Here is a 26,279-nt window from a genome sequence, read left to right on the forward strand (position 1 = left end):
GTAATCCAGAAATGCAAGAAGCTAAGAAAAATAGTAATGAACTTATTAAAGAAGGACTCAGAAACCAAAAACAAATGAGAGGATTTAACCAACAGATTATTCAGTCTCTCAGTTATGTCCAGCTCTTTGCGACCCCATGGACTGCAGAATGCCAAGCTTCCCTGTCTTTCACTGTGTCCCAGAGTTGGCTCAAACTCATGTCCATTGAGTCGATAACCATCCCATCCTCTGTTGCCCCCTTTTCCTCCGGCCCTCAATCGTTCCCAGTATCAGGGTCTTTCCCAATGAGTTGGTTCTTCGCCTCAGGTGGCCAAAGTGTTGGAATTTCAGCTTCAGCATCAGTCCTTCCAATGTATATTCAGAGTTGATTTCCTTTAAGATTGCTGGTTTGATCTCCTTGCTGTCCAAGGGACTCTCAAGAGTCTTTTCCAACAACACAGTTTAAAAGCTTCGATTCTTTGGTGCTCAGCCTTCTTTATGGTCCAACTCTCATATCCATACGTGACTACTGAAAAAACCATAAGTTTAACTACACAGACCTTTGTCTGCAAAGTGATGCTGGAGATTAACCACCACCAGACAGGGGACTACTATACCTCCCACCCTACCTGCCATATCCCCTTTGATTTTGTCCATTTGAGACACCGTGAAATATATCCGTCATTTTGCAAATGCACACACACCCCAGTGATCCGTGAGTGAATTGGAATCACAAATGGAACTTGATCATTCCCAACCTTCAAATTTTAGATTTTATCCAACCTCATCCCCCAAAATCCCAGGTCCTATATCATGGGTACTTTAATGAAAGAAACTGGTAAACTTCATCCTGCCTGAAATTCACCCCAGGTAGCTATCCGTCTCCAGGATGGAGTTGGCTTGGTCTCTTTTTCAAACAATTGAAAAGAACTTGGATTAAAAGGAAAGGAGAGGATAGAAGTCCAGTTTCGGGAGAGGAAAATGTTGAACAAAAGATGGAATTTTTTAAATCATTGATTTTCATTTCAGGTTGATTGGGCAAGAGACCAAGCCAGTACCTATAATGAAAGTTTGTGGGTACTGTTTTTTGCTGCAACCTTTTTGCAATAGAAATTGTGCGGCCTCTTGTGCTATTAGCCTTGTGCTGTGGTATTGCCAACTGATTTCTCCAATTCTCTTTTCTCAGTGGGCTAGAATGCAGCTGATTAAATAGGCCGTGACTCACATAAGCTCCCGTGTCTTTTTTATTGACTACTTTATGGAAATGTATCACACTCCAAAGGGCCCCCATTGTTGTTGCTGTGCGTGGCTAACTAAGGAGTCATGCTTAGTGCTGAGAGATGGACTTCTACTCTGCAGAGGTGGTGTGGGTGGGATACAGGGTTTAAAGGAATCTGGATGGGGAAAGAAAGATGTCTGAGAATTTCTTTTATCTTCATCTGTCATGAAAGTTGGGTGGCCATCACTTCTGGGTAACACTCTTCTCTGTTGATCTTATCTTTATGGCCCTACATCCTTCAGCTAAGTGAATCTTTTCTTTATATGGGCTATTCTGAGAGGTTTAGTTAAGTGCAGTAGGAGAGAGAGATTATGACACTAATGCAATTCTGTTTTGTGCTGATATAATGTGATACACCCCTAGGTTTATCCAAAAGGCAATTTATTCCCAATAAATCTAAATCATTTCTCTTTTTTTCCATCAAGGTGGTGATATCTTTTTTAGGTAATAGACAAAAAGCCTTGATTTAAAAAAAAATTTATATACTTAAATGTTTTTGCCTTAAAATAGCAACTCATGCAATTGTTTGTGGCTTCTTCCTTCCATTTTTATGATAGGAAAAATGATATTTTTATTACCATCCTGTAAAACATCTACATACTTTCTATTACATGTTAAGTAACTCTGCATATTGGTTCACTTGTGAATTCAGGCATACAAGGCTCTTCCAGCCTCATCATACAGGACTGGAGTTAATGTGTATATCCTCAGGACCACCAGTTCTTGATCAGTGAGACTCTGAGCTGACACTGAAAGGGGAGAGAACTTGATTGCCACAGTGGCTTCTCACCTTGGATTGAGATTGATCTGGATCCCATCTGGGTTTATCTAATAGATGGTGGAGGTAATAAGATTGGGCTCAGAGTCAACTTTACATTGAGAACAGTTCTGTTATTGCACTCATCACAGAGTGCCTTAGACATAGAAGACAATCAACAGAATAAAAATTGATTTGTTCTAATTTTTTTCCCTAGCTATTCCAAACTTCACCTATAATCCCCCATTTTTTCCCACTGCCCATAAGGGAATGCAGGCAAGAGAGCTCATCAGTACAGATTCCCTCTAATAAGAAAGCAATGTACCACATCTTACAAAAACACAGCATATAAAATACTGTATTTCCAGCTCTCTTCCTCTTTAGAATCTTGTTGATGGATGACCAAGAGAGGAAATTCAGCAACTCATTCAGTGCTCAATTTTAGCAAACCAAGTGTGACTTTTAAGGTAAGAAGGTAGTGATGGTGCTGTCCCTAGTCTCCTAAAATTAGTAACTATGAATTCAAACATCTCTGCTGCATTATGTCTTTGTTTTCTTGGTGGTGGCATTCTTGGGTTTCAGTTGGTAGGGAGAGAAAAGCCTCATGCTGATAATGTACTGAAAGTAAATGAAATTAAATAAGCGAAGCAGTGCTCATCACTACTTCCTTCCCCCCTGGGTAATTCAATTCAAGCTCTCTCTCGGATGGCAACTCACAGGGACTGTCTCTGTCACCCCGCTGGGGCCTGGAGTCTTAACATCTAAATAAAAGTTTCACTCAAGCATTTTTTATGCTCCTGCCAGCAGGATCAGTGAGCTGGTGTGGGCCCATTAATGTAATATTCATACTCACAGACTCTCCCTGCACACGAGGCAATGTCTTCCCATTTTCATAATTATAGATGTTCCATAAAATGGCATTTAGATTTGCATTAAAAAAGGAGGTTTGAATTCTAATAGAATGTTTAACATGTCTTTTATGATTCAGACTCTCGGCATCCTTAAGAAACTGTGTCTCTAAGTTTAACAAGACCTTAAAAAAGGGGGGAAAAATGGTGGGAAGAAAGGATGGAAACTCCAGGCTTAAAGGACCCTGTTTTTCTTATCCCTTGTGTCTTTCATTTAATTTTTAGGCCTCCAAGAGCAATTTATTTTTTGACAGCAGGCAGAGGATAGGTTCTCCTTCAAGGGCTTGCTTAGCTCACCAGGTCCTCACCCTCAGTATGATCTGCCTCTGTTTTCTTGGAGAACATTTTCAAAGAGATATTAAAATTTTCAGAAGGGTGGGAGAAATGAAAGAATCCTAGACAGATGAACTTTCCTTTGCTGCTGTTCATCTCATGTGTGCACCCTGAGACCCATCCAGGAGATTTATAGCAGCCACAGAGTTTGCTAACTGCAAAACACACAAATGGAAACAGCCCATGAACAAGAAGTTGAAAATACGAACAAATAGGAAAAAGAATCAGGCACTCAGCTAAAAAAGAAAGAGCTCTTCTGATCTACATTTTTGAAACTAAGCTGGAAACGGTGTAGAAGCAAAAGGTTTAGTCCCCGAACCTAAAAAGAATGAATATTAGGACTGTGCTAGCCCACTCCCTTCATTTCTCCTAATTAAGAAGTACAGAGTTTTTAATTGTTTTTGCTGTTGTTTATTTTTTTGAGAACTAAATTCCTTCCTCTTTGTCTCTGACCTTTACCCCTCCCTTCTGTAAAATAAGTATAAACCCTAGTGGTGGAAGACAAATTAGGATCTTGACTTCTCAATAAATTTGTACCTAATGAGGCTAATTGAAAGCCAAGAGTGTTAGCAGCATACAATTAAAAGCTGATGTCAGATCCAGATCTTCTCTGTGTAAAGGCTTCTACCATTCCTAGACTTTTCCCTTGACATTGACAAAACCGGGATTTGGCAATTATTGCCAAGTTCAGCTATGCATAGCCTTTCTTTGTGTGAACTTAATAAAAATATGTTTACTAAGGTGACTTTTTGTTTGTTAGAAAAAGGTGAGTGTGTGTTTAGTTAAGCAAATTCTTAGTTTTTTGGAGTCCTTTTCTTTTTTTTTGTAACACGTAGAAAGTTTTATTGTAATCTTAACTCTGAGGCCTGATATGTACCCTCTACCAGTCTGACAGTCATTTCAATTACAACAAAGTTTTTCTATTCCTCCCACCAAACTTAACTGCTTTGTCATGCTGAAAAGTCATGTAAAAGAGGTATATTAAAGGAAAACATTCAGGAAGGATGAGATACCCACTCCCTCGCTGGGCAGCATGTACTTAGACTCTACACTGTAGGTTTTGTCCTGGGCTCTGGGGACACTGGGTGCACATGTCAGAGGCCTTGCCCTGCTCTCATGGAGCTTCCATTCTCCCGGGAGTCAGACAGGGGCCAACAAACAGATCATCGCTCTTCCATAAAGGGCAGCTCCCTGACGGGACCGACAGTGGGATGTGGGTGTACAGGTGGTCACACATGCCTCTGTGACCAGATGACACGTGGACAGAGCCAGGTCAGGCTAGAGATCTCTTTCATAACTCTGAATGAAGCAAGACTGGGTCGCTTTAATCTATTTCATTTTTAGTAACATTTGAATCAAATTAATGTCGGGTTTTGAGTACAGTTAATTCACTAATAGAATTGTCTTGAAGCCAGACATGGCACTAGCAGGATGGCCGCGCTCTCCCTACGAGTTCTGCCAGCTCTCACTCCAGTGGCAGCCCTCCTGGCTCCGGCTCTGTGGCTCCCTCTTCTCGCCGCACCCATGAACAAGTGTGTGGTGATACCCAAGGTAATGCAGGTCAGGGGATCAAAGGTGAAGAGTCACACATTATTAAAAAGAAATCCAAAAGGACGGCTGCATCATGATCTCTCATTAGTGTTCCATCGGTGCCTTTCTTTGGGTAAACTTGAACATTTCGGCAGACATTCAAGCAGCTTTTTCGGTAAAAAGATTTTTACATGACTACTATTGCTGTTCCCATCATCATCTTCCGGCTTGTTTTCGGCAGCCATTTCCCCTCCGCGCACCACATCCTCCTCCTCCTCGCCTGGAGTCCTTTTCTTACCAATCAGTGCACATTTAAACAACCTCCCTTGTACAGACCAATATTATATTTAAGTCATTTTAAGCAATTTCGGCATTAGATATAATTAGAAAGAAAGAAAATTTACTCCCCTCCAGTCATCTGGAGATTGTTTTATTCTGTATCATATTTAAGCAATAGCCCGTCTGCATCTCTTCATTAATGTAGATTATCTCAAGTAGCCCAAATCAATGAAAATTCTGTCAGATTTCAACAAAACATTTTGCTCTTATTCCTTTTAGGAATGGAAGACATCGAAAGAGGAGCTCAAGAGCTTGATAATATCATCAAGCAAGGATACTTAGAGAAGAAAAGCAAAGGTGCTGATTAGACCCCAGATCTCAGAACATTCCAAAAGAGAATGGAAATGAGGAAAAAGAGGGCCAGCCTAGGGAACGCATTCTCTGTGCCCAGTGCTATACTAGGCAGGCATAAGGCCAGGGGAGAGGGAAAAAGAAAAGCCTGGTACCTGTGTGTAGGCTGGAAAGACCTGGCCCCAGATCTCCACTTCATCAGGAGAGGGATTGATTTCTGTCTTGTTCACCTGGTACACCTGCTTAGTAATTACTTGTTGAATAAATAAATGAATGACTGTATTCTTGTTCTCATCTCTCAGTGTACACCCATAAAGAGTGAAACTGTGTTGCCTCAAGTGTAATTTTTATACCATATGTGAAGCAGCTGACTTTCAAGTTTCAGACAAGTCCAAATCTTCAGCTCTTACTCTTTAATTAGGATAGTAGGGTTGGAGTACCAGGTTTAACACTCACGCAGATTGGCTTAGTACAAAGAAAGCCTTGCTCATGCCCATGGCCTAGAGTGTCATGGACATGGGTTTGAGTGGACTCCGGGAGTTGGTGATGGACAGGGAGGCCTGGCATGCAGCGGTTCATGGGGTCACAAAGAGTCAGACACGACTGAGCAACTGAACTGAAAAGGCAACAACACATAAAGATCTGGAGATGTGGAGAATTTTATAACTATAGGATGAGAATAGAACCTGAAAGATAAAGGAAATGTAGAGAAACCGCTGAGGTCAGAGCAAGCAAAACCTGTTTAGAACTTGGGCCTTTAACTGAGTGAGTCCTCTGCACTCTGAGTCAATATGGGATAACCTGTGGGAGTGAAAGGGAGGGTTTTACAGTCCATTAACCTGGAAAATAAAACAATAACACAGTGGACTGTGTGTTGTTGGATTTTACAGACTCTTCAGTGATTGTAGTTACCTGAATTTATGTCCCTTACTGCTCTTCTGTTTAGATCATAGTTTCTTTGGATCAGAGTGGCAGAAGCGATGGTGTGTTGTCAGCAGAGGCCTCTTCTACTACTATGCCAATGAGAAAAGTAAGTGTTCTTCATTTGCACAGCAGCATCTCACTCCTGGATACAAGCACTTCGTAAATTCTCAAGCACTTAGATCTAAACTTAGTAGTCCTTAACTAACACCCGTAAAGAGACATGCTGGAAAGAAGCTTGGCTAAATAGTACCTTGCTCATCACCAAAAACTCGTACCAATTTAGAAATTATAGCCCCTTTAAGCACTAGGACAGTGTGGTCAGCATATCAAAAGGCTACCTTATGACTAATAACATATTATTGAGGTCAAATGCCTTGGCATTTGTTAAAAAAGAACTTCAAACACTTTATAGGCATTAATAACATAGGTTAAATATTGAAAAATAATAATTCTGAGAAGGATTTTAGCAGCTTACCAACAGCCCAGAAATATAACCTTTGAGTACGAACTCTCTAAGAGCATGCTTCACACTTTATCCTACTGGCTCCTGGGATGTAATCCAATGGACATCCCTAGAGCCATGGAGTATTGAGACCCCAGTAGTTGCTGTGCCCAAGAGACACCCTTCAGCCAGATGGCAGCAGCAGCAAAGTGTTGACCCAAGCCAGAAGCAGCTTCTTATGAGCCACCACTGACTCAATCAGCCACAACACTCATGAGCTATCCCTAAAAGACCTCCCATCCCAGCTTATCACTCTTGCTTAGTTCATGAGAAGGAATAGAAGATATAAGCACAAACTGGAGGAGCTACAAATAACTACAAGCTAAAAGTTATCATTGTAGGTGAATGCAAACTTTGAAATAGGGAATTCCTTCCTGCCGGATAGACTGCTGCAGGAGTAATGCTGCAACGCAAGAGGAAGATAAAGTAGCAATCTTGCAGGGATTTCTTTGGGTTCTACCACCTTACAGAGGCGAGTGGTCCAAAGTAAATCCTTTATTGTCCTTTCAGTAATTTTCTGTTTCTCTTCTTCCTTCTTTCCTGGACTTATTCCTCTCCCAAAGCCTGGATAACTAGTCAAGGGAATAGTCAGATACTTACTCAGTTGCCTTTGGACTTCCTGCACCTTTGGCTCAAAAGTAGCAGAAAGAACAGCTTTGCTAAATGATATGGAATCCTTCAGATTAGATCTTGGGCTTCAAGGCAGTTACCTCACTCTGCCTCTCTGCCTGCAACAGTTATTACTAACCTTCATCTTGGGTTCACCATCACGATTCCTCAGAGCCTTTCCCATATATGGGTAAAGTGTGAGGTGTACTTGGAAATGATAGTAGCATAACTCAAAACCTGAATAATAAGCCTCCTGCATCCTTCCAACCCCTAGCCCACTCTCAAATCCAGCAACTAAAATTTTTCCCCTGAATTCTAGGCTAGCCAGGTTTTCTTTTCTTATTTTGAACCTTCAAACTAATGTAACATATATGTCCTTGGTAAAATGTTTATCATTTCCCTTACATTTAAATACGTGGTTGGTATATCTGGATATAAAACTAGGTATCACGTTCATTCATTCAGAATCCTTCCCACGCAAGGTGAGGAGGGAGAGCAAGAGCGAGAGGCTTGGAGACTTTTATTGACCATTTTGCCATCAGAGTGAAATAAAATCTGGTGACCAAAGAACAGCAAAGCATTTTAGTGGCCAGTTAGAGCAAGAAGAGATACTTTAACAAAAAAGATTCTGGTGTCAAAAAGCACTGTTGCATGGCTCCCTTCTTGCCAGTTACTTCTTATTGTGCCCAAGACATTTTCTTAGTAAGTACAGAGTGTTTGTGTATTTCTTTTAGCTCAACCAGGTGAGGACAGATTCTTTTACTTTTCTGTAACTATTTTCTTCCCACTGCCACCCCTCTCATCATCATCATCAAAAAGTAATTCATTCTAGGGACTTCCCTGGTGGTCCCGTGGTCAAGACTCCATGCTTCCAATGCAAGGGGGCTTGGGTTGAAAACCTCGTCAGGGAACCACATGCTGTGAGGTGCGGCCAAAACAAAGAAATTTATTTATTCTACAGGACAGAAAGCATCACCCAGATACTGTGGCTGTGTTCTTCTACAAGTTCTGAACCACACCACAGGGACGTAAAATCATTGGGAACCACCCCCTCTTTTTCTGTTTCTAATTTTTTTTTAAGAGTGACAGGCATAGTCGTCTCTCCTTTTACTCACTTAGGGTCCTTTTCCTTTAACACTCCCTCCCTCATCGTCTAATGATACTCAACAGTACTCTGCTGCTTCCCAATCTGACTGCTTGCAAGGGGGATAAAATACTGAGTTTTAATTATTCTCCCTCTAGCGTGAACTTCCACCTGACCAACAGGAGAGGAAGAGAAGTCTAGCTCAAATGCTACGTAAGACATCAGAGGAGAACCCGGACTTATAATGCCCCTTGGGCTGCTGTCCCTCCCCTCACATGTGCTCTGCTGGCCCTGATAATAATGTTTCAGCTCTGTAATAGGCTTCAAGAGCCTCATGTTTACAGCCACACTCTCCCCCCGTAATAATTTCTTCTTTCTCTTGTTATAGATCTCTTAACATTCTAATAAATTCTCTGTCTCCATTGTCCTCTTTTGGCAAAATAATCTTTCATGTTGCATTCCCTAGCTTGGCAGTGATCTCTGCCTGGCTGTCACAGTAGCCTCTTCTTAAGCTTCTCTAATAACCCTTCCTCGACTATTGTGGGTCCTCAGGGAGGTAACAGCTGTTTCTGTGCTTTTATTTTACATCCAGAGAAGATGCCCTCCCTTGGCAGTTGCATCTCTCTAGAGATAAAGGAAGCTTTCCTGTCTTGCAGGCAAGCAGCCCAAAGGGATCTTCCTCATTAAGGGCTACAGTGTACGGATGGCCCCCTACCTGCGAAAAGATTCCAAGAAAGAATCCTGCTTTGAGCTGATCTCCCAGGATAGGCGCAGCTATGAGGTAGGATGAGCCGAAGAGCTGGAGATCCTCATTAGTGTCACAGTTTTGTTCCATGTTGCATGTGAGCTGTGGTTGTGATGCTGGATGCCATCCTTTGTTACCTGTCGTTTCTTAGCAAGACTTTCTTTCTTGACATGTCCTCGACCTTTGTTGTGTTGTGCCCACCCTTCTGTTGCCACATTCATCCATCCATCCTAGATGCTGCCTTTGCCAGGCTTCCGTCTCTTCATCCCTTCCCTTCTCAGTCTCATTCTGCAGTTGAAAGTCTTGTCTATTGCAGCACACAACCCAATTCTTTATTCAGTCTCTAATTCCATGGCTTTAATTTCCATTCGCTTTCTTTTTCAACTGATAATCTTCACTTCCTTTTATGAAATCCAGAAAAAGAGAAATCTGACTGTAGAGTGAAGAAATAATTCATTTTTGTATATTCATCTTGCTATCGAAAATAATCTTCCTGTGTGTAGGTGCACTGCATATCTCTGGAAAGATTTCTAAGATACTAGAAGCAATGAGTACTGAGTAATAAGAGTGACTACTGAGGAACTAGAGGACTTGAGTGGGGGTGAGAGAGACAGTCTTCACTGTGTTCGTTTTTATATATTTGATATAATATATTTATTTATATATAATATATATATTTGATATAATGCATTATAAAATTTAAAAGGCCAAAAAAAGTCTGAATATGGGAATATAGTGATTTTTCACCAAAAATATACTTTTACATTGAATACACATAATTTGTGGGTGTATACACGTATTCTTTCCTCCTTGTTGGCTACTTTTATCACAGTTGTACTAAAACAATTTAGAAAAACTTTAGCTAACTTAAGAAAAAGAGAAAAGCCATGCTAAGGTTAATATTAACCACTTACGTAACCCTTTGACCCTTCAAGTCTTTCTCAGCACTCATCCTTTCCTGTTTCTACAGTATCCTCACCCTTATTTTGTAAAACTGACCTAGGTTTTAATTATGTAATTTCAAAAGAAATTTTTCAATTTAAACCAAACTTTTCTATGGAATTTTTTATAGACCTATTTTTATTATTAAGTTCTGATTTGCAAGGCCCAGATAAAAATTTATGTAAGTCTAAAACAATTTCCCTAGTCATTTGTATAGACAAGTGTTTTTAAGAAATCAAGAATGACAGTATTTATTAATAAGTTTTAAGCAGGAATCTAAGTTTCTTGTACAGCACATGTTTTTATCTTACCCTAATGACCAGATAATAAAAATGTTTTTCAGGAACAGTCATTTCAAGTTGATTCATTTAAAATAAGAAATTACTAAAGCCTGTGATGGTCTGTTTTGTGAATCAGGATGTAGTTTGTTTACTTCTTTTCTTTGGCCCATTGAATGCAAGTCATTACCATAGTCTGTGCATTCTTCCTCTACAATATCCTTTGGATCTTTCCCTTCTGATTTATTTCTACAGCCATCACAATAGTTAAGTCCCTATCACTTCCTTCAGAGGACTAGTTAAGTAGCCTTCTAGTTGATCTGTCTCTAATTTCTCCCTATTTCAGTCTGTCCTACTCACAATAAGTGAAAGAATCTCCCTCTCCTTTTGCTAGAATTTACAGTGGCTTCATCTGTATTGCCTGCACTTGAAATCTGAATTCCTAATACTCAAAGCCTTTTCCTCAATTCTTTGACCCTCAGCTCTCCAGCTTTATCTGTTAACTGTTCTCCAGTCAAGCTGATCTGCCTACCTTCCCTATACTTGATGGTCTCATTTCTAATCTTTGGCGGCTGGTTCTCCCTACCTGAAATGTTCAGCTCCCTCCACCAGTTTCCACCAACTCTCTTTAAAAATTCAACCCAAACAGTATTACTTCAACAAGCCTCCCTGGCTTACCATAGGTGATGATAAGTGCTCCCTGTCTTTTCTCAACATCCAGCTGTTTTCAGATGCACTTACTTTGTAGTGTTCCCTTGTCAAGTGTGTGTGCTGTCTCCAAAACTGACACGTTGATCTGAAGTCAGGAATTTGGGTTTGCCTTTTTCTCTGTAAACTGTTCTCAATAAATGCCTGATGAATGAATGGGTAATCAAATGAATGAATGCACATGAACATGAATTCAGGATTCAAATCCAGCTGTCAACTTTGGGTATGCAAAGTTACTGAAGGAGAAAAACCACTTTGAGTGGGATTTTGATCTTTTTTCTAAATTTTAATTCTCAGGAATCTGAGAATTAATGAGAATTCTGAGCCTTCTACTTGACTCTGCAGTTCAGCTCACAAGATTCCTCCCCTTGAACCTCCCTAAAGGATTCACAGAAATTTTAGTGAAAGTGATAAACTAATGCACTAATTTTTCTCTAGTTTACAGCTTCTAGTCCAGCTGAAGCCAGAGACTGGGTGGATCAAATAGGTTTCTTGTTAAAGGGTAAGTATCGTTATTACAGAAACAGTATTTCAGTCTGTTTTCAATTCAAGTTGTATTGTATAAATATAATCCATGGACTTCAATATATTTTTATCTGCCCATTCTCCCTATCATATCTTTCACATAACAACAAATAGTACCATGTGTGATTCAGAAGGAAAAGAAACCATCAACCTGGAGGTGACCTCTAGTATCATTCTAGCTTTTCCACCTACCTACAGGCAGGTCTGTAATATTTATAATCACCAGAAAAGAGATGCTAAGAACCAGCTCAGCTCAATTCAGTATCTCCTAACCCCTTATATTCTGGAAAGGAAATACATGATACCAAAGTCATCTAGATGTGGTTTAGGTTCAAAATCTTCCAGTTTTAGTCAAGTAGAAATATAAACTCATCTAGGTGGCCTTTAAGAACGTTGGACACAAAAAACAAATTGCTGTTTCCCAAACCACAATCAAATGCTCTTTGCTTTGACTGGGAAGAGTCCTGCCTGAAGATGTTAAATGACTGCTCTTAGACTACCCTCTGCTGGCCATCCTGTAGGCACAGCAGTGACAGGGCCCAGGCAGCCTTGTCTGGGAGGGGCCCGGCAGGTAGGAGCAGCCAGCCTTGAGTCTATCGCCTGACACTGATAACCCTCTTGATGGTACACATACCTCATGGCAGGACCCTGCCTCTGCAGAAAGGCAGAAGCACCAACTTCATACGTGACCCAAGACCTAGTGAGAAGAACATCAACCTAAAAACACCAAGCCTTTTCATCTAGTTTTTTTAATTCTGCTATAAGATTTTATTGTGGATGAAAAAGAAGGAAGCACCAGAGCTTTAATTACAATTGCCTCTTTTACTCAGTTTATGCCTTTACTATCACAGGAACAAACTATTGCAACTACCAAGAGCATCACGTATAATAGACTAGAACTAGGCAAACATGAACATTGATGGTGAGACTACAGGGTACGCTCTCATCTAGGTGCCTTGGATTTATGCGTGTAATATACCCCTAAGTGTGTAAACCTCAATAAAACTCCAAGCAGCTTTATTGAGCTGTACCCTGTGGTACTTTCAGAATCCCACATTGAAGAAATTATTCATTCCATTTTATTTTAAAACAAACAAAATAATAACATATGGTTTAAGCCACAGATGTGTCTTTGATCCCTTCCTCATATGAGGTGGCACCAGAATTCAGATGAAAATAGTTGCAAAATCTTTATTAAAAGCCTAATCAAGCCAAACAGTTTTACTGCATTTCGAAATGAGCATCGGATGTCTCTCTATTCTTTCTTCCCCAGAGCACCCTGCTTGCTCTCGCCCATCCTGCAGAGGCCCCTCAGCAGGGTTTCAGAGAGCACTATACTGCGCCTCAGAGAATGAACCTTCCCAGTTCCCCATTAAAATAAGAAAGCAATCTCCCTCTCCTGCCCTGTGCTCCCCCGTGCTGTAATGGCTCAACATCCTCTATGTGGTGACCCATTTTAAGGTCAGCCAGACTGCACAGTTGCAAAAGGACATGGAAACCACATCACTCAGCCATTCCATCTGGTCCTATATTACTGTTATATTTTTCCACATCCCACTTTCTCTTCCTCTTCCACTTCTGTCCGCTTTTCTCTTTACAAGCAAACCTCTCTGCAATTCTGCAGTGAGACCATGGGGGAGATGAATGAGCTCGTGACAGCTCAGGTATCCTATGGAAGCCACCATAGTTCCCAGGCTCCGTGCGCCCTGGAGAACCTAGGCCATCACTCACCCTCCCAGTTTTCCATTTGACAAGCAGCGCGAAGCACGCTGGCATTTCCTCTTCTGGCCTATTCTCTTCCCTTCACCTCGTGTGCTCTCACACACCCATACTTTTCAGGGCTGCTTCATCCTGATCAAGTTTTATTGCAAGGAAGGATTTATGTTGATGGTTTAAACCTGATGCAGTGCTAGTCTGGCCTTTTCTGTAGATTTCCTGCCACCAAGTCCCACATTAGAAATAACAGCACTTAACCTGGTGTTTCATTTTCTTCTGACATCTTTTATTCTCATCCCTCCTCCTCCTTCTCCCTCCTTCCTTCCCTGACTTATCCTTTTCCTTTTCACCCTATCTTGATTCATTCTCATCCCTGCCCTGACAGACCTGAGCTCCTTAACCATTCCATATGAAGAGGAGGAAGAGGAGGAGGAAGAAGAGGAGAAAGAGGAAGAAGAAGAGATGTACGATGACATCGATGGTTTTGACTCCTCGAATTCTGGTTCCCAAAGCAGACCCGTTCTCTTGCCTGGTAGCGTGGGGCTCAAAGAGGCTACGGAGGAGAAAGAAGAAGATATTTATGAAATCTTACCAGGTGAGACATTTCGTCTTCTAACTACCTTCCTCTGGTTTAGACACTCTAGACCTGGTAGAAGAGTACAACTTGGACAGCTCCAGAGGAAGCCAAACCTCTGAAGGAGGCACTACAGGGAAGCTTCCGTGATTCCCAGCACAGAAGCCCTGCCCTGGGAGCAAGATGAGTTGATGGGGGTGGGGAGTGTCTTTTATCTCTGCACGTGAAGTAATTTATTACAAACATCAACAGATTCAAGAGTCAAGAATACTCATGCTGGTTCTCATAGGTTCACCGCGAGTTTCATCAAAACTCTCTAGTTTGAACTTCTTTTCTGTGTAATTGTGAAGATAATGGAAAGTCACCTCAAATGATGAAGGATATGAAAAGACTGCAGAAATATAAACGCTGACAAGCCTTTTCAGTAACACAGTAAAGCCTTGACAGAGCACAGTTCACTTTGCCTAGTCCAGATACACCACGAATCAAATCCCATCTCTTGCTAATAGACCTAACATGCGTCCTCTGCCCACCATTACCCCAGGTCTACTGTACGTATTTCTTTTTTTTCCGAAGGCATGATAATCAGCATCTCAAAAACTGTGTAGTCATCCCTGCTCCTGCCCAGCCACTTCATGTGTGGGTAATAGCAGCTGCTGAACAGTGCAGAGCCCAGTGGGGGTCAGACTGTGCAAAAAATGAAGCCTGAGCCTTTCAATGGTGAGGTAGTTAGACCACAGAACGCTGAATCTCCAAGTCCATTCAGAAAGATCGCTCCTGTGGAAATTTGCCAGGAGTTCAGTGCTCTGCTGAGAAATCCAAGTTAAGTCTAAATTTATAGCAATTTAAACCTCAATCCCAGATGAACCTAGGAGCTGAGGTGAACCTAACACTCAGGCCCCTGAAGTCAGGGCTGGTTGCTAAAAATATTGTCAGTAAGCAACTGACATTTCAAGCCTTCCTAAGAAGGGTTCAACCCTGTCAACACCGCGTTCATCTCTCCCTTGGGGAGAAGCTACGTCATTGCTTCCTGAGTTGCAGGGCTGTAGCTGTACATTTCCTCCTGACTGGGACCTCACGCACTCAGTCTCCAACCCACGACAAGAAGAGCCTGCTTCTTCTCCCAGCACTTCCAGCCTCTGCCAGTCGCTGACTTCCCCAGCCTTTTTGTTGTGTTTTATTATGCAAATGATATCTTGGTTGAGGTCGAGCCATTTCTTGTGTCTGAAGTTAAAAAAAAAAATGATAATTTCCTCAGCAAGTCATCGTCGTTAATGAAGTTTTACAAAAACAGATACAACCAAAGGAAAATAAAATTTCACAGGTGATAAATTTTTCCAATTTCCCTGGCAGAATTCGATAGGATTGTTAAATTAAGAGTGAAGGTGTCTGTTAGAAAGCAACGAGCGGTGATGGGTAATTTTATAGAGTGGAAAATTGAATCAAATTGCTACATTAAAACACAGCTCCTCTGAGAATCTTCCCTTTCACAGTCTGCTCCATCGCAACAGCAGGGTGCGGAAATGGATCTAAATCACAACAACCCCTAAAAGGAGATGTGCTCCCCAACTTGGCCAGAGGTTCCTGATAAGCTCACATTCTGCTTGCTGCTGCCCAGGCTGGGGGAGATATCCAGGTGACACTCCACTTGAGGTCACAGCTGTGTAAGAGTGCTCTGGGAAAAGCTCACAGAGCCACTCAGCCTTCTGCGGAGCAAAGAAGGGTTGCTAGCGCCCGTGTTTACTTCTCAAAGGAACAGGGAGAAGGCAGCTGATGCTCAGACACACAGAGCAAAGGAGAGTAAAGGGAAGGATGCCTCAGAAAATAAAACCTAACCCCAGGTGGGTTACTGAATGTGTGACTGGTTTCTTAGCAACCATCCTTCCCAAGCCTCTTAAAACCCTACCCTCAGCCATTATGGCACTGCCCAGTGTGCCAAAGCTCATGCCAGTTTGGATATTGGAGTGGACTCCAAGGACATGGAGACTGGTCTACTTTCTTGAGGAAAGCCACTTACCCTATGCTTACAACAACTGTCCCTCAGAAGTGAGGAAGGCCACATCACAGGAAAACCAGGGTCTCTTTCCAGGTTAGGGCAAAAGCAGCCAACTTGCTGGTTTATTTTCTAAAGGACAGGGCTGTTCCCAGCCAACAGGTTCTTTCCCCAAAGCTTCTATCCATCACAGTTTTTAGAGACTGCATTGAAGTTGGGATCTATTGGCATTTTATTACGATGCAATTATTTCAGAGACAAGTCTCCATCAGCCAGCTTCCTGTCCATGCTACTCAGCTTGTTGCTTCTGGAATTGTGGTTAGTTTTGCCTGTGCCACCCTCCCTGTCTTGGAGGAATTGAGGGAAGATGTGAGGGAGCCTGACACTCATCTCAGAAGACCACCCCCTGAGCAGTGACATGTGAGACACAGCATGATGTCACAGTAACAGTGCTGGCTCTGGGTCAGGATGGACCTGCTCTGCCATCTGCCAGCTGTGAGACCTTGAGCAAGTTATCTGCCCTGTTTCTCAGGGGTGGTTTTGCCAGCTGTAAAATGGGAAGAACAGTAGTAGCTGTCACAAAGGATGCATGAGCAGCCTGGAATAGAATGCATAAAGCACTGAGAGCCCTGGCATAAAGGCAGTGTTCAGTAAATGCTGGCTGTCCTCCATTCGGTGGCGTTTAAACAGAAAGTGTTGCCTCTTTGAAGAATCCTGGGAATTGGCTCATTCCCCATCTCCGCCAACCAGACCTAAGACAGTCCGGTTGGACATTTTCAGTGATACGTGTGAAGCAGGTGAAACTGAAAAGCCTGAGCAGATGGAAAGTGGCTCACACCTTCTGCTCAGGCCCATTTTTACTGCGAAGACAGGTGCTGGGTGGAGGGACAGTTGACAGTAAGGTGGGATTGTGCTAATATTGCACACTCATCAATAATCAAATGACTTGGGCCTCTAAGACACGTCTCACAGTAACAGTTAAATGTGCTTTGTAGAGGAGATTTAGCCCGTCAATTCTGCTTCTCCTTCTTCTTTGGGATGGGGCCTACACCAGCCTCACTGTCTCTATGGGGAAGGCTGTGTAAGTGAGATCTCCTTCCAGAATATAATTTTAATGGACTTCCTAGTTTTGAAAGAAAAGTGCCTGTAACGTATACCAAGTCAATACAAAAATGTTTTTTCCTAATCAAAATAGTGTATGGATCATCAAATTAAATGCACTACATCACATTAATCATGGGATAATTAGCATTTGCTACATGGCTAGCACTCTCCTTCCCTTGAGGGAAAACCAGAGCACTCGAGGTTTTCAGCCAAGACCACAATGTGAGTCCTAGATAATATGGTTTCAGGATTGTTATCTACTGGGATTTCTGAATATCCATGTTAAGAATATGGGAGCCCTTGATTTTAAAGATCTCATGTGCAGTAGATTAAACTGTAGGGAACTACCAACAAAGAAATACTAAAGCAATATGTAGAAAATGGAAGGCTTTTCTGAACCCTCTTTCACCCCTCCCCCAAATTATTTTGCAGCCTAGCACAGGCCCAGTTTCATGATTCCAGATTCCACAAAAGGACAGTTGTTTATCAGGTTTGTTTTTGGGGCCTCAAGCCTGGAAGCAGGCAAGGCACCTGAGATCATTGAAGAGCTGTAACTGAGGCCTCGCAGCAGCTGCAGTAGCAACAGAATCTGGCCGTGCTGTCTAGAGAGATTTCAGGAGAGCACATGGAAAGACAAAGCGCCTTCCCTGGGAATGTGTGCACATTCTGAGGCTGCCCGCACTGTCCTGGAGGGTCATTATAGACTCAGAAACCAGATCACTTTATAATAAAGCAGATAACTGGTTTTTTTTTTATTTTCATTTGAGACAAATGGAAACCATTCTGTGGAATTATTTTTCCCCCATACAATTGTACAGACTGACAGAAAGGGGGAATGATGGTAGCAAGAAGTCTAAGGAAAGAAGAAAAGCAGACACCAAAAGTACAAAGTTTGTGAAGAAACAAGTTCCAGTTTCATGGAAAATAGGGCTCCATGAGGGGCGCATCAAAGAATCAAAGCTACCGTCAGGCCCCTTCTTGGCCTTTCTTCCCCGCGGCCCTGTGCACCCCTGGCTCCAGACAAATCTGCTTTTGACCAGCACCAAAACTGGAACCGTGCATTTTCTTCTACTTTGAATCCCTGCCCCCAGTCTGTGAAAGGGGACCCACTGAGTCTCCTCAGTGACAGCCTCCCAGAGACTCAGCTGGAACTGAGCTCTGTTGCAGCCTTTACCCCAGGGATTTGTATTTAGGTTTTTCTCCTCCAATTAGTAGGTGCTCAATTATGATTTTTGAAATTAAATTCAGTGTATTCCAAGTGTTGCAGTTAGCAAAAATTGAGTTTAATATCTAGTACTCAAGATCCTACCACGGAGATAGGATGCAAATATTTTGAGGTAACAGTTGAGATTACCAGCTATACAACAGAGAATTAAATGTGCTATTAGCATCATGCTCCTATTTGCCATGTTATTTGAAGAGGTGCTGTAGCATCCATGGATTTATAACATATCTGTGCATTCTGTGGAGTGGTTTCTGTTTCCATTTTTCTCCTGTTCCCTTTGCACTTCGAGGTTATCTGCATTTCTGCTACATCTGTCACCAGAGCACCTTGACATCTGGTTGCACATTGATACATTCAGCATTTTTAAAGCTTCTGTCACTTTGCTTTACTTGAGAGAAGTGACCTCCCTCTTTCTTATCTAGTCATTTTAAAAATTTTATTCCCAGTTCAACTGATGTCAGAGCAGCACTTCAGAAAGGAGCTAGGTGTCATAGCAAGCTGGCTTCTCTCCGGGTCCCCACAGTGGAGTCAGTGTGCTGTTCCTCTCAGCCTCTCATTAGTGTCCCTGACATTGTGCCAAAAGTGTTGATTGAAATCAACTCTCTGGATACTGGAGATGCTCATTTGTGATACCCCATGGTTCTCTTACACATTCGCACAGTTAACAGAATCTTCCTCAACTGTTTTCCCAATTGAAATGAAATATTTGGGAATCAAGTAGAGCATTTAATGTAATAAGTGGACAGTAATCTTTAGAGGTTAATTTGTTTAAAGCCTGTGTAAGGTTGGGTTCCCATATGCGCTGTTAGGAGCAAGAACCATTATAATCTATTACTGTTTAAAGTTGAGCAGCACATAAATTTTAATTCCTCCTTAAATGAAGATGTATTTTAGTAGATGTCATGCTAAAAAGCCTAATAATATTCTTATACAGAAATTCAACAAGTTCTTTAGCCTAAAAAGTTTTTTTTCAAAATAATCTTTTTAAAATTAAAGCCTCACCTTACAGATAAAAAAAAAAAGAAATTTGGCTGTCTAACCCCCTTTTGTGAGCAGTTTTTTTTTTTGCGTGTTGCCATATTAATCAGTCTTCTTGATTTTGGAGTTTGAAAGATATCAGTTTGACTTCACGGACAAATCCGAGATAAATTGTACGCCTCAGCTTTCCTGGTAGCTCAGACAGTAAAGAATCTGCCTGCAATGCAGAAGACTTGGATTCAATTCCTGGGTCAGGAAGATCCCCTGGAGAAGGGAATGGCAACCCACTCCAGTATTCTTGCCTGGAAGATCCCTTGAACAGAGGAACCTGGTGGGCTATAGTCCATGGGGTTGTAAAGAGTCAGACGCGACTGTGCAACTAACCCTTCAGCTATTTGTGTGGTGCCCTCTGAAGCTGGGGGCTTCCCTGGTGGCTCAGACAGTAAAGAAACCGCCTGCCAATGCAGGAGACCCAAGTCAGGAAGATCCCGTGGAGAAGGGAGTGGCTACCCACACCAGTATTATTGCCTGGACAATCCTGGCAAGGGTGGCAGGCTACAGTCCACGGGGTCTCAAAGAATCAGACACAACTGAGCGACGGACACTTTACTTTCACTTTTTACTCTGGGACAATGCTGACAGGACACATCTAGCTGTGGAGGGAGGGCACTTGCCTTCACCAGGTGATGGTCCCCATACTTACTCCCTCAAAGACCGCAGAGACACAGCACCCAACCTCTCACTTCAGTGGCTGGGCTCCTACTCTGAGGCCTGCTTTTAGCCACCTGGGAAGGACAGACCTAGATAGACATAGGGATTGGAGCATCCTGGTTCGCATGCACCACCATAGCGCTTGGAAACGTTGATGAATGATATGTAAGACCTGTGGCCAACATTCTGCTTTCTTTCTAGGTGACTCTACAGGCCCAATGGAAATCAGAGTATCTGTTCTATAATTGAACTGCATAAAGCAGAGTTTTATTTTTTTCCATTTTTGTATCATGACTGGTTTAAGTGATGTTGCCTGAAAGGATAAAGGAATCAAGTTTTAGTTTTCATTTTTATCATTGCAAATACATTTACATTCTCCTATTTTACAAATGCAAAGAGCAGGCAAGCCACTTTCAATAATTTATTTTAAAATCAATGCTAATGAGGTTATGTCTCGTCAGTGGCCGAGTTTTACAATAAAGTCTGATTTATTTAGAAAAGATCTTTGGTGTAGCTTCCCATCTAATGGTGGTGGGAAGGGGGAGGAGTAGCAGGCACAGTGACCCTCCAACTTCGGATCCAATTTGTAATTCACAGCGGAGATCTGACCCAATTTACATTGATTAGAATTGGGAGGAAGAGACATCTGCGCACAGACAGCAGAGGTAGAATAAACCCTCTCTGCAGAAGTGCCTCAGCACAGCGAATTACTGGTCTTTGTGATTAAGTTGTCTGATATCAGCAAAAGAGCTGTTCTCTGTCCAAACTATTGGGTATCTCTAAAACTGAGCACATACCAACTCTTCTTTGAATGTTTTCAATCCTGCGAAATTGGTCCCACATCAAAAACAAAAAGCATCATGGCAGAGAAAGGAAGGAAATGCAGGTAATAACAAGAAGACCGTGTGCAAAGAATGATGTTAAATGTGATTGATTTCAGTGCGATCTATTTCCGATATTTGATCTCACTCCTCCATTATCTCACATCCTTATTCCTCATGGAGAGGTGGGGTAGCACTTCAGGCAGTGAGTAGGAAATTCTCTGCCGCAGTGTCGTACACAGAGATTAGGAGAGTTGAGCCCTTCTCCCATACGACCTTAAGGGCAGGCTTATGTTATATATATATATGTTATATGCCTAGTTAAATGTTAGTAACATGTGACTTATTTCCCAAAGTATCAATCCCAATAACAATATTAATTTAAATTTTTGCAGGGGAACTATTTCATTTTGTATGTGAAATTAATTGTAATTCTTTAATGTCCTGTAGTGTGTTGCATACTCTTATGCTGGTTCTTCATAGTTAGGAGCTTAGAGTTTACTTCTCCTAGTCTGACATACTGTAACTCATGTTGCCCTGTAAACCTTATATTTAAAGAGGAGGCTGTCCTGGGCCGTCACCTCAAAAGTTCCATTTAAAGGTATAACTCTGGGGATCAAGACAGGTAAGTGCCCTCAGATTCACAAAGAGAAAGGAAAGTATATGTGGCCAGAAGAAACTGAGTGTTCAACCCTCAAAATGTTGTTTTTTATGCCCCATTCTCTGAATGTTTGTGTGTGTGTGTGTGTTTTTGTGTGTGTGTGGTAGTGATGAAAAGGAGACTAGCAAGTATATTTCTGTACATTTTACCCCACATATAAAACAGCTTAATATGATTCTGGTACTCATGCTTTCTTGATAAGGACCCAATTCTCATGTTATCAGATAGTACAAAGTCTGGGATGAAACAGGTTAAGGAAGGTAAGAAATCCCATGTTGTGATTCTGACTATATAAACACTTGGATGGAGTGAGACAATGGCAGTGACTTAGAATTCATTGTGTACCTGCCATTCATTCCAACTGCCCTCAGGAGCTCACACTCTCATGAACGAGGCAGCCTGAATATCAACAGTAAAAAGATAACTACAAGCTCCAAGTACCAAGAACATGAAATTGTGTATATGACCAGCTTCTGTAACAATTGAAGAACGTTTGATACATTAAGGATTAATTAATCACAGAGGGTTTAAACATGTGCTTAGCTTCACATATACAAACTCTGAATACTTACATGGAGATAACACATTTTGAAGAGAATTCTCAAAGGGAAGGAGAAACAGGGTCTGAGAAAGAGGATTGGGATCCTAATGATAGGCACCTAAATAACTCAGGGGATTGGAAGCTTCACAAGGGCAGGAGCCTGACCAGTCCTGTCTGGTGCCACACCTCCAGCTCCTAGGGCAATGGCTTGCATATAGTAAGCGCTTAAGAATGTTTGTGAATGAATGAACAGAGAGGGAGAGAAGGCCACTTTGAAGGTGAGAAATGATTTTTTTAAAAAGAACATGGAGGCATATATCCTGAGGAAACCAAAATTGAAAAAGACACATGTATCCCATTGTTCACTGCAGCACTGTTTACAATAGCTAGAACATGGAAGCAGCCTAGATGTCCATTGGCAGATGAACGGATAAAGAAGCTGTGGTACATACACACAATGGACTGTCACTCAGCCATAAAATGGAATGCATTTGAGTCAGTTCTAATGAGGTGGATGAACCTAGAACCTATTATACAAAGTGAAGTAATTCAGAAAGAGAAAGACAGATATCGTATTCTAACGCATATATATGGAATCTAGAAAAATGGTACTGAAGAATTTATTTACAGGGCAACAATGGAGAAACAGACATAGAGAATAGAGTTATGGACATGAGGAGAGGGTGGAAAGAGTAACATGGAAACTTACATTCTCATATGTAAAATAGAGAGCCAACAGAAATTTGCTGTATGGCTCAGGAAACTCCAACGGAGCTCTGTATCAACCTAGAGGGGAGGGATATGGGAGGGAGGTTCAAAAGGGAGGGGCTATATGTATACCTATGGCAGATTCATGTTGAGGTTTGACAGAAAACAACAAAATTCTGTAAAGAAATTATCCTTAAATAAAAGATAAATAAACTTAAAAAAGAATACGGTAATTATTGCCTTAAAGAAGAGGGTGTGTTGAGCTCAGAGAAAGAAGACCCATCAGTGCAAATAATAGACTGTTGACCACTAATTGCTAATGCTGATCATGTTTATCCCCACAGATGAAGAGCGTGATCTAGAAGAGGATGAGAGTGGCACTCAACAAAAAGGAGGTATGAGAGCTTCAAAAATGTACAGAGCTGGGTAGGATATTCAGGCTTCCCACCAGAGAAAGCACCGTTCTCTGACTACAGACATTACTGGACTTGCTAACTAAGAGGGTACTGGTGTGTTGACCTCAACAGCCCCGAATAAGATGACTAGACGGGGAAATAGCTCAACCTTAAAAGTAGCCACCCGTTCACTCTAATTAATGTTCCCAGAACGGCTAAGATTTATCCTAAAGAGGGTGAGAAGCCGAACCAGATATTTATTTTTCCCTATCAGTATTTCTTAAATCAGTACAGTGAAAATAGAATTGCCTCATCTCTAAAAGATCGGAGGATTGAGAATGGAAAGAATGGAAATGTCTCCTGTCTGAGAGGCCCGGAGATTGCAAGTTCAGAGGGGAATGGAAATGTGTCAGATCTGAAAAGTGAGCTTGGGGTGAAGGATAGAATTGCTTGGTGATGCTGACTTCTGATGGCCTGGTTTGATTCCAGGCACATTTGGAAATGAATATGTAACAGGTTTGTTGAATACAAAATTACATCTTATTCATCCCAGACTGTTAACCATGCTTCAGTCTGTTAGTCAGCCCATCCTTTCTAAGGTCAGATGCCCCTCTAAAGCCCCCTCAAGTCGACCAAGGTCCTAGTCTATCATTGTCTGTAAAGGAATATATGATGTACAGGCCACCTCAAGGACGTTCATGCCATCAGCAGAGCCTGGAAGCGACTGATTTAGATACTGGCTGACTTTTTCTTTGAGATCCCAAGGAAGTCTTAAGCCTAGGGATTCTTTCCCTCTTTCTGTCCTTTTCCCCTCCTGTTTCTCCGGTCTCTCCACCTTTTCCCATTCTCCTCTTTCTCTGTTTCCTCGTGCCTTTTCTTCTCTTCCTAATCCATTCAGCAAAGCCCACTTCCTGGGTGAATTCTCCATGGGAAGTGAATATGTAACAGGTTTAGTGAAGGACCCAGCTTCTCCAAATGAGAGAAAAAACAGCAAAGAGGCAGGACCAGAAGTCACGAGCCAAAGCCAAAGAGAAGTGAAGCAAGTATGACAGGAATGTTAGTGTAGTTTCAAGTAAGGACCTCATGACTGTTAGCGCTTGTGATTAAGTCCACTGTGAAAAATTTTTTTTTTACTGTTCTGCTTGCTGTACAGAATTCCAACAACAACAAAAGTCTGTTTCTTTACCAACCCATATCCCACATATGCCTTTTCTCAACCAACTTCCCTCACTGGTGCAGGAAAGAAGTACTTCGTGTGGACAGCTTGGATGGAGTAACTAGAAGCTTCTTATGGTCAGCTTTATATTAAACTCCCTTCAGGAAGCAGCAGCCTTCTGGCAAAAGCCTAAAATTCAGTTTCAGACTTCTCCCCCTTCTCATTTCTCCCTCTACTCCTCTTTTTAAGGTTCAGTCTGAAGAGTGAGGAGAGATTTGTCTCTTAACTGTTCCAACAGCTATAATCCAAATACTTCTTTAAAAAACAAAAAAACAAAAACCTTTGTTCCTCAAGCTTTCTGCCTCCAAAATAGGTGTTGTTAAAGGGCAGTGAGCTCTAAATACATTTCTATGGTTTATACTTCCCACCAGTTATAATGATTGGTGACTTAGGGATTAAAAAGCAAAAGAGGACTTTTCCCTCTCTCTGCAGAATCTGAGGCAAGAATTTTTATTATTATTATATTTACTTATTTATTTATTGAATTTATATGATGGCTTTCCTACAAAGGAGCTATAGAAATGGCAACAAATATGTAACATCCAAGTGTCATTACTTAGCTTTAAAACAATAAAATATAGAGGTTTGAGGGAAGGGTAGACATATAAAAGGCAAGAGCTCCAGGACAGTGTAAATTCTTCTATAATAGGCAAGCTACACAAGTTTGGTTCACTTGGGCAAGTCAGGTGTCACATGCCCTTTGAGGGGGAAAAGTATTTTCTCCTAAATGATACCATGGCTACCAGGATTACCTTTAAAATCTACTTGCTTTTCTTCACTATTTCAGGGATCCTTCCCCTGGAATGCTGTGCTTTTTCCCTGATGGAATTGCTAACATTTTTAAAGCCCAACTAAGATCTTATCAGAAGAGAGAGAAAAAAAGAATTCAGTTTATCCTGATTGGGTGTTAATGACCCTGCAAGATGTAATTTCTTTTATTTTATTCTGTTACCTAGAAAATCTATCACAGGCTTGTAGTATTGATTGTTCAATCTATAAAGAGCTCAGTTTACAGCTTGACTGTTAGTAACAGGGTTATTCTAATGAGTGACTCTTCAACACCTCAGATTTTCACTAAATTCTAACCCATCAGCCTAACGGTCTAACACTAAGTATCTTTGGCGATGATAGCTTATCTCCATTCTCTGTCATGAGAAGGCATGTCCAGGTAGCCAAAAGTAAAACTCATTCTCTGCTGTTTGTATGAAAACAACTGGCCATTTGCTTGGCTATGCCATGTCAGATCAAAAGCAGGGCTGGAGGCATGAATCATCCTTATAAATGTCAAACCTCTGACCAAAGAAGATCTTGAAACAGGTTATTTTTGCTCTGAAGTTATGGCCAAACTCAGCCAGGGAGGAGACCATGTTCAGTCATTTCTGCAGAAAAATGATTGCTGATGAGCTTTCCATTTCTGAGGTATTTTTTCCACTTTAGTGGCCGCCAATGGAGTAAATTATTACATAAAAGAAACAGAGGGAATCCACAGAGGTATTTGCAGCTCTTGTTAATACTTTTTGAAACCTGTTTTCCAAGACCAAACATGAGTGGATAATCACCCAACTATAATTTTGGCCCAATAAAAGGAACACACGAGATGAAAATTAGAATCTGTGAATGTGCCTGGCTTCAAGATCATGCTTAATAACATTAAGAACCATAATAATTTCAAAACTGAAAGTCTTAGTCACTCAGTTGTGCCTGACTCTTTGTGACCCTGTGAACTGTAGCTCTCCAAGCTCTGTCCATGGAATTCTCCAGGCAAGAATACTAGAGTGGGTTGCCATTCCCTTCCTGAACCAGGAATCAAACCTGGGTCTCCTGCATTGCAGGCAGATTTTGTACTATCTGAGCCACCAGAGAAGCCCAGTAATTTCAAAACTCAAAGACTAAAAAGCTATGA

General features: G+C 41.5%; 1 protein-coding gene across 1 annotated transcript in view; it reads left to right on the plus strand.

Moving 5' to 3' along the window:
- Positions 1-26,279, plus strand: part of SKAP1 (src kinase associated phosphoprotein 1) — a 255,689-nt gene that overhangs the window by 201,961 nt on the left and 27,449 nt on the right. The window contains exons 5-10 of the mRNA XM_068977471.1: positions 5,345-5,422; positions 6,363-6,446; positions 9,192-9,316; positions 11,647-11,710; positions 13,835-14,044; positions 23,110-23,160. Coding sequence (XP_068833572.1) covers positions 5,345-5,422; positions 6,363-6,446; positions 9,192-9,316; positions 11,647-11,710; positions 13,835-14,044; positions 23,110-23,160 — 612 coding nt within the window. The remainder of the gene's footprint in view (positions 1-5,344; positions 5,423-6,362; positions 6,447-9,191; positions 9,317-11,646; positions 11,711-13,834; positions 14,045-23,109; positions 23,161-26,279) is intronic.

Source organism: Capricornis sumatraensis, chromosome 8, assembly GCF_032405125.1.
Source record: "Capricornis sumatraensis isolate serow.1 chromosome 8, serow.2, whole genome shotgun sequence".
In the NCBI taxonomy this organism is placed as follows: Eukaryota; Metazoa; Chordata; class Mammalia; order Artiodactyla; family Bovidae; genus Capricornis; species Capricornis sumatraensis.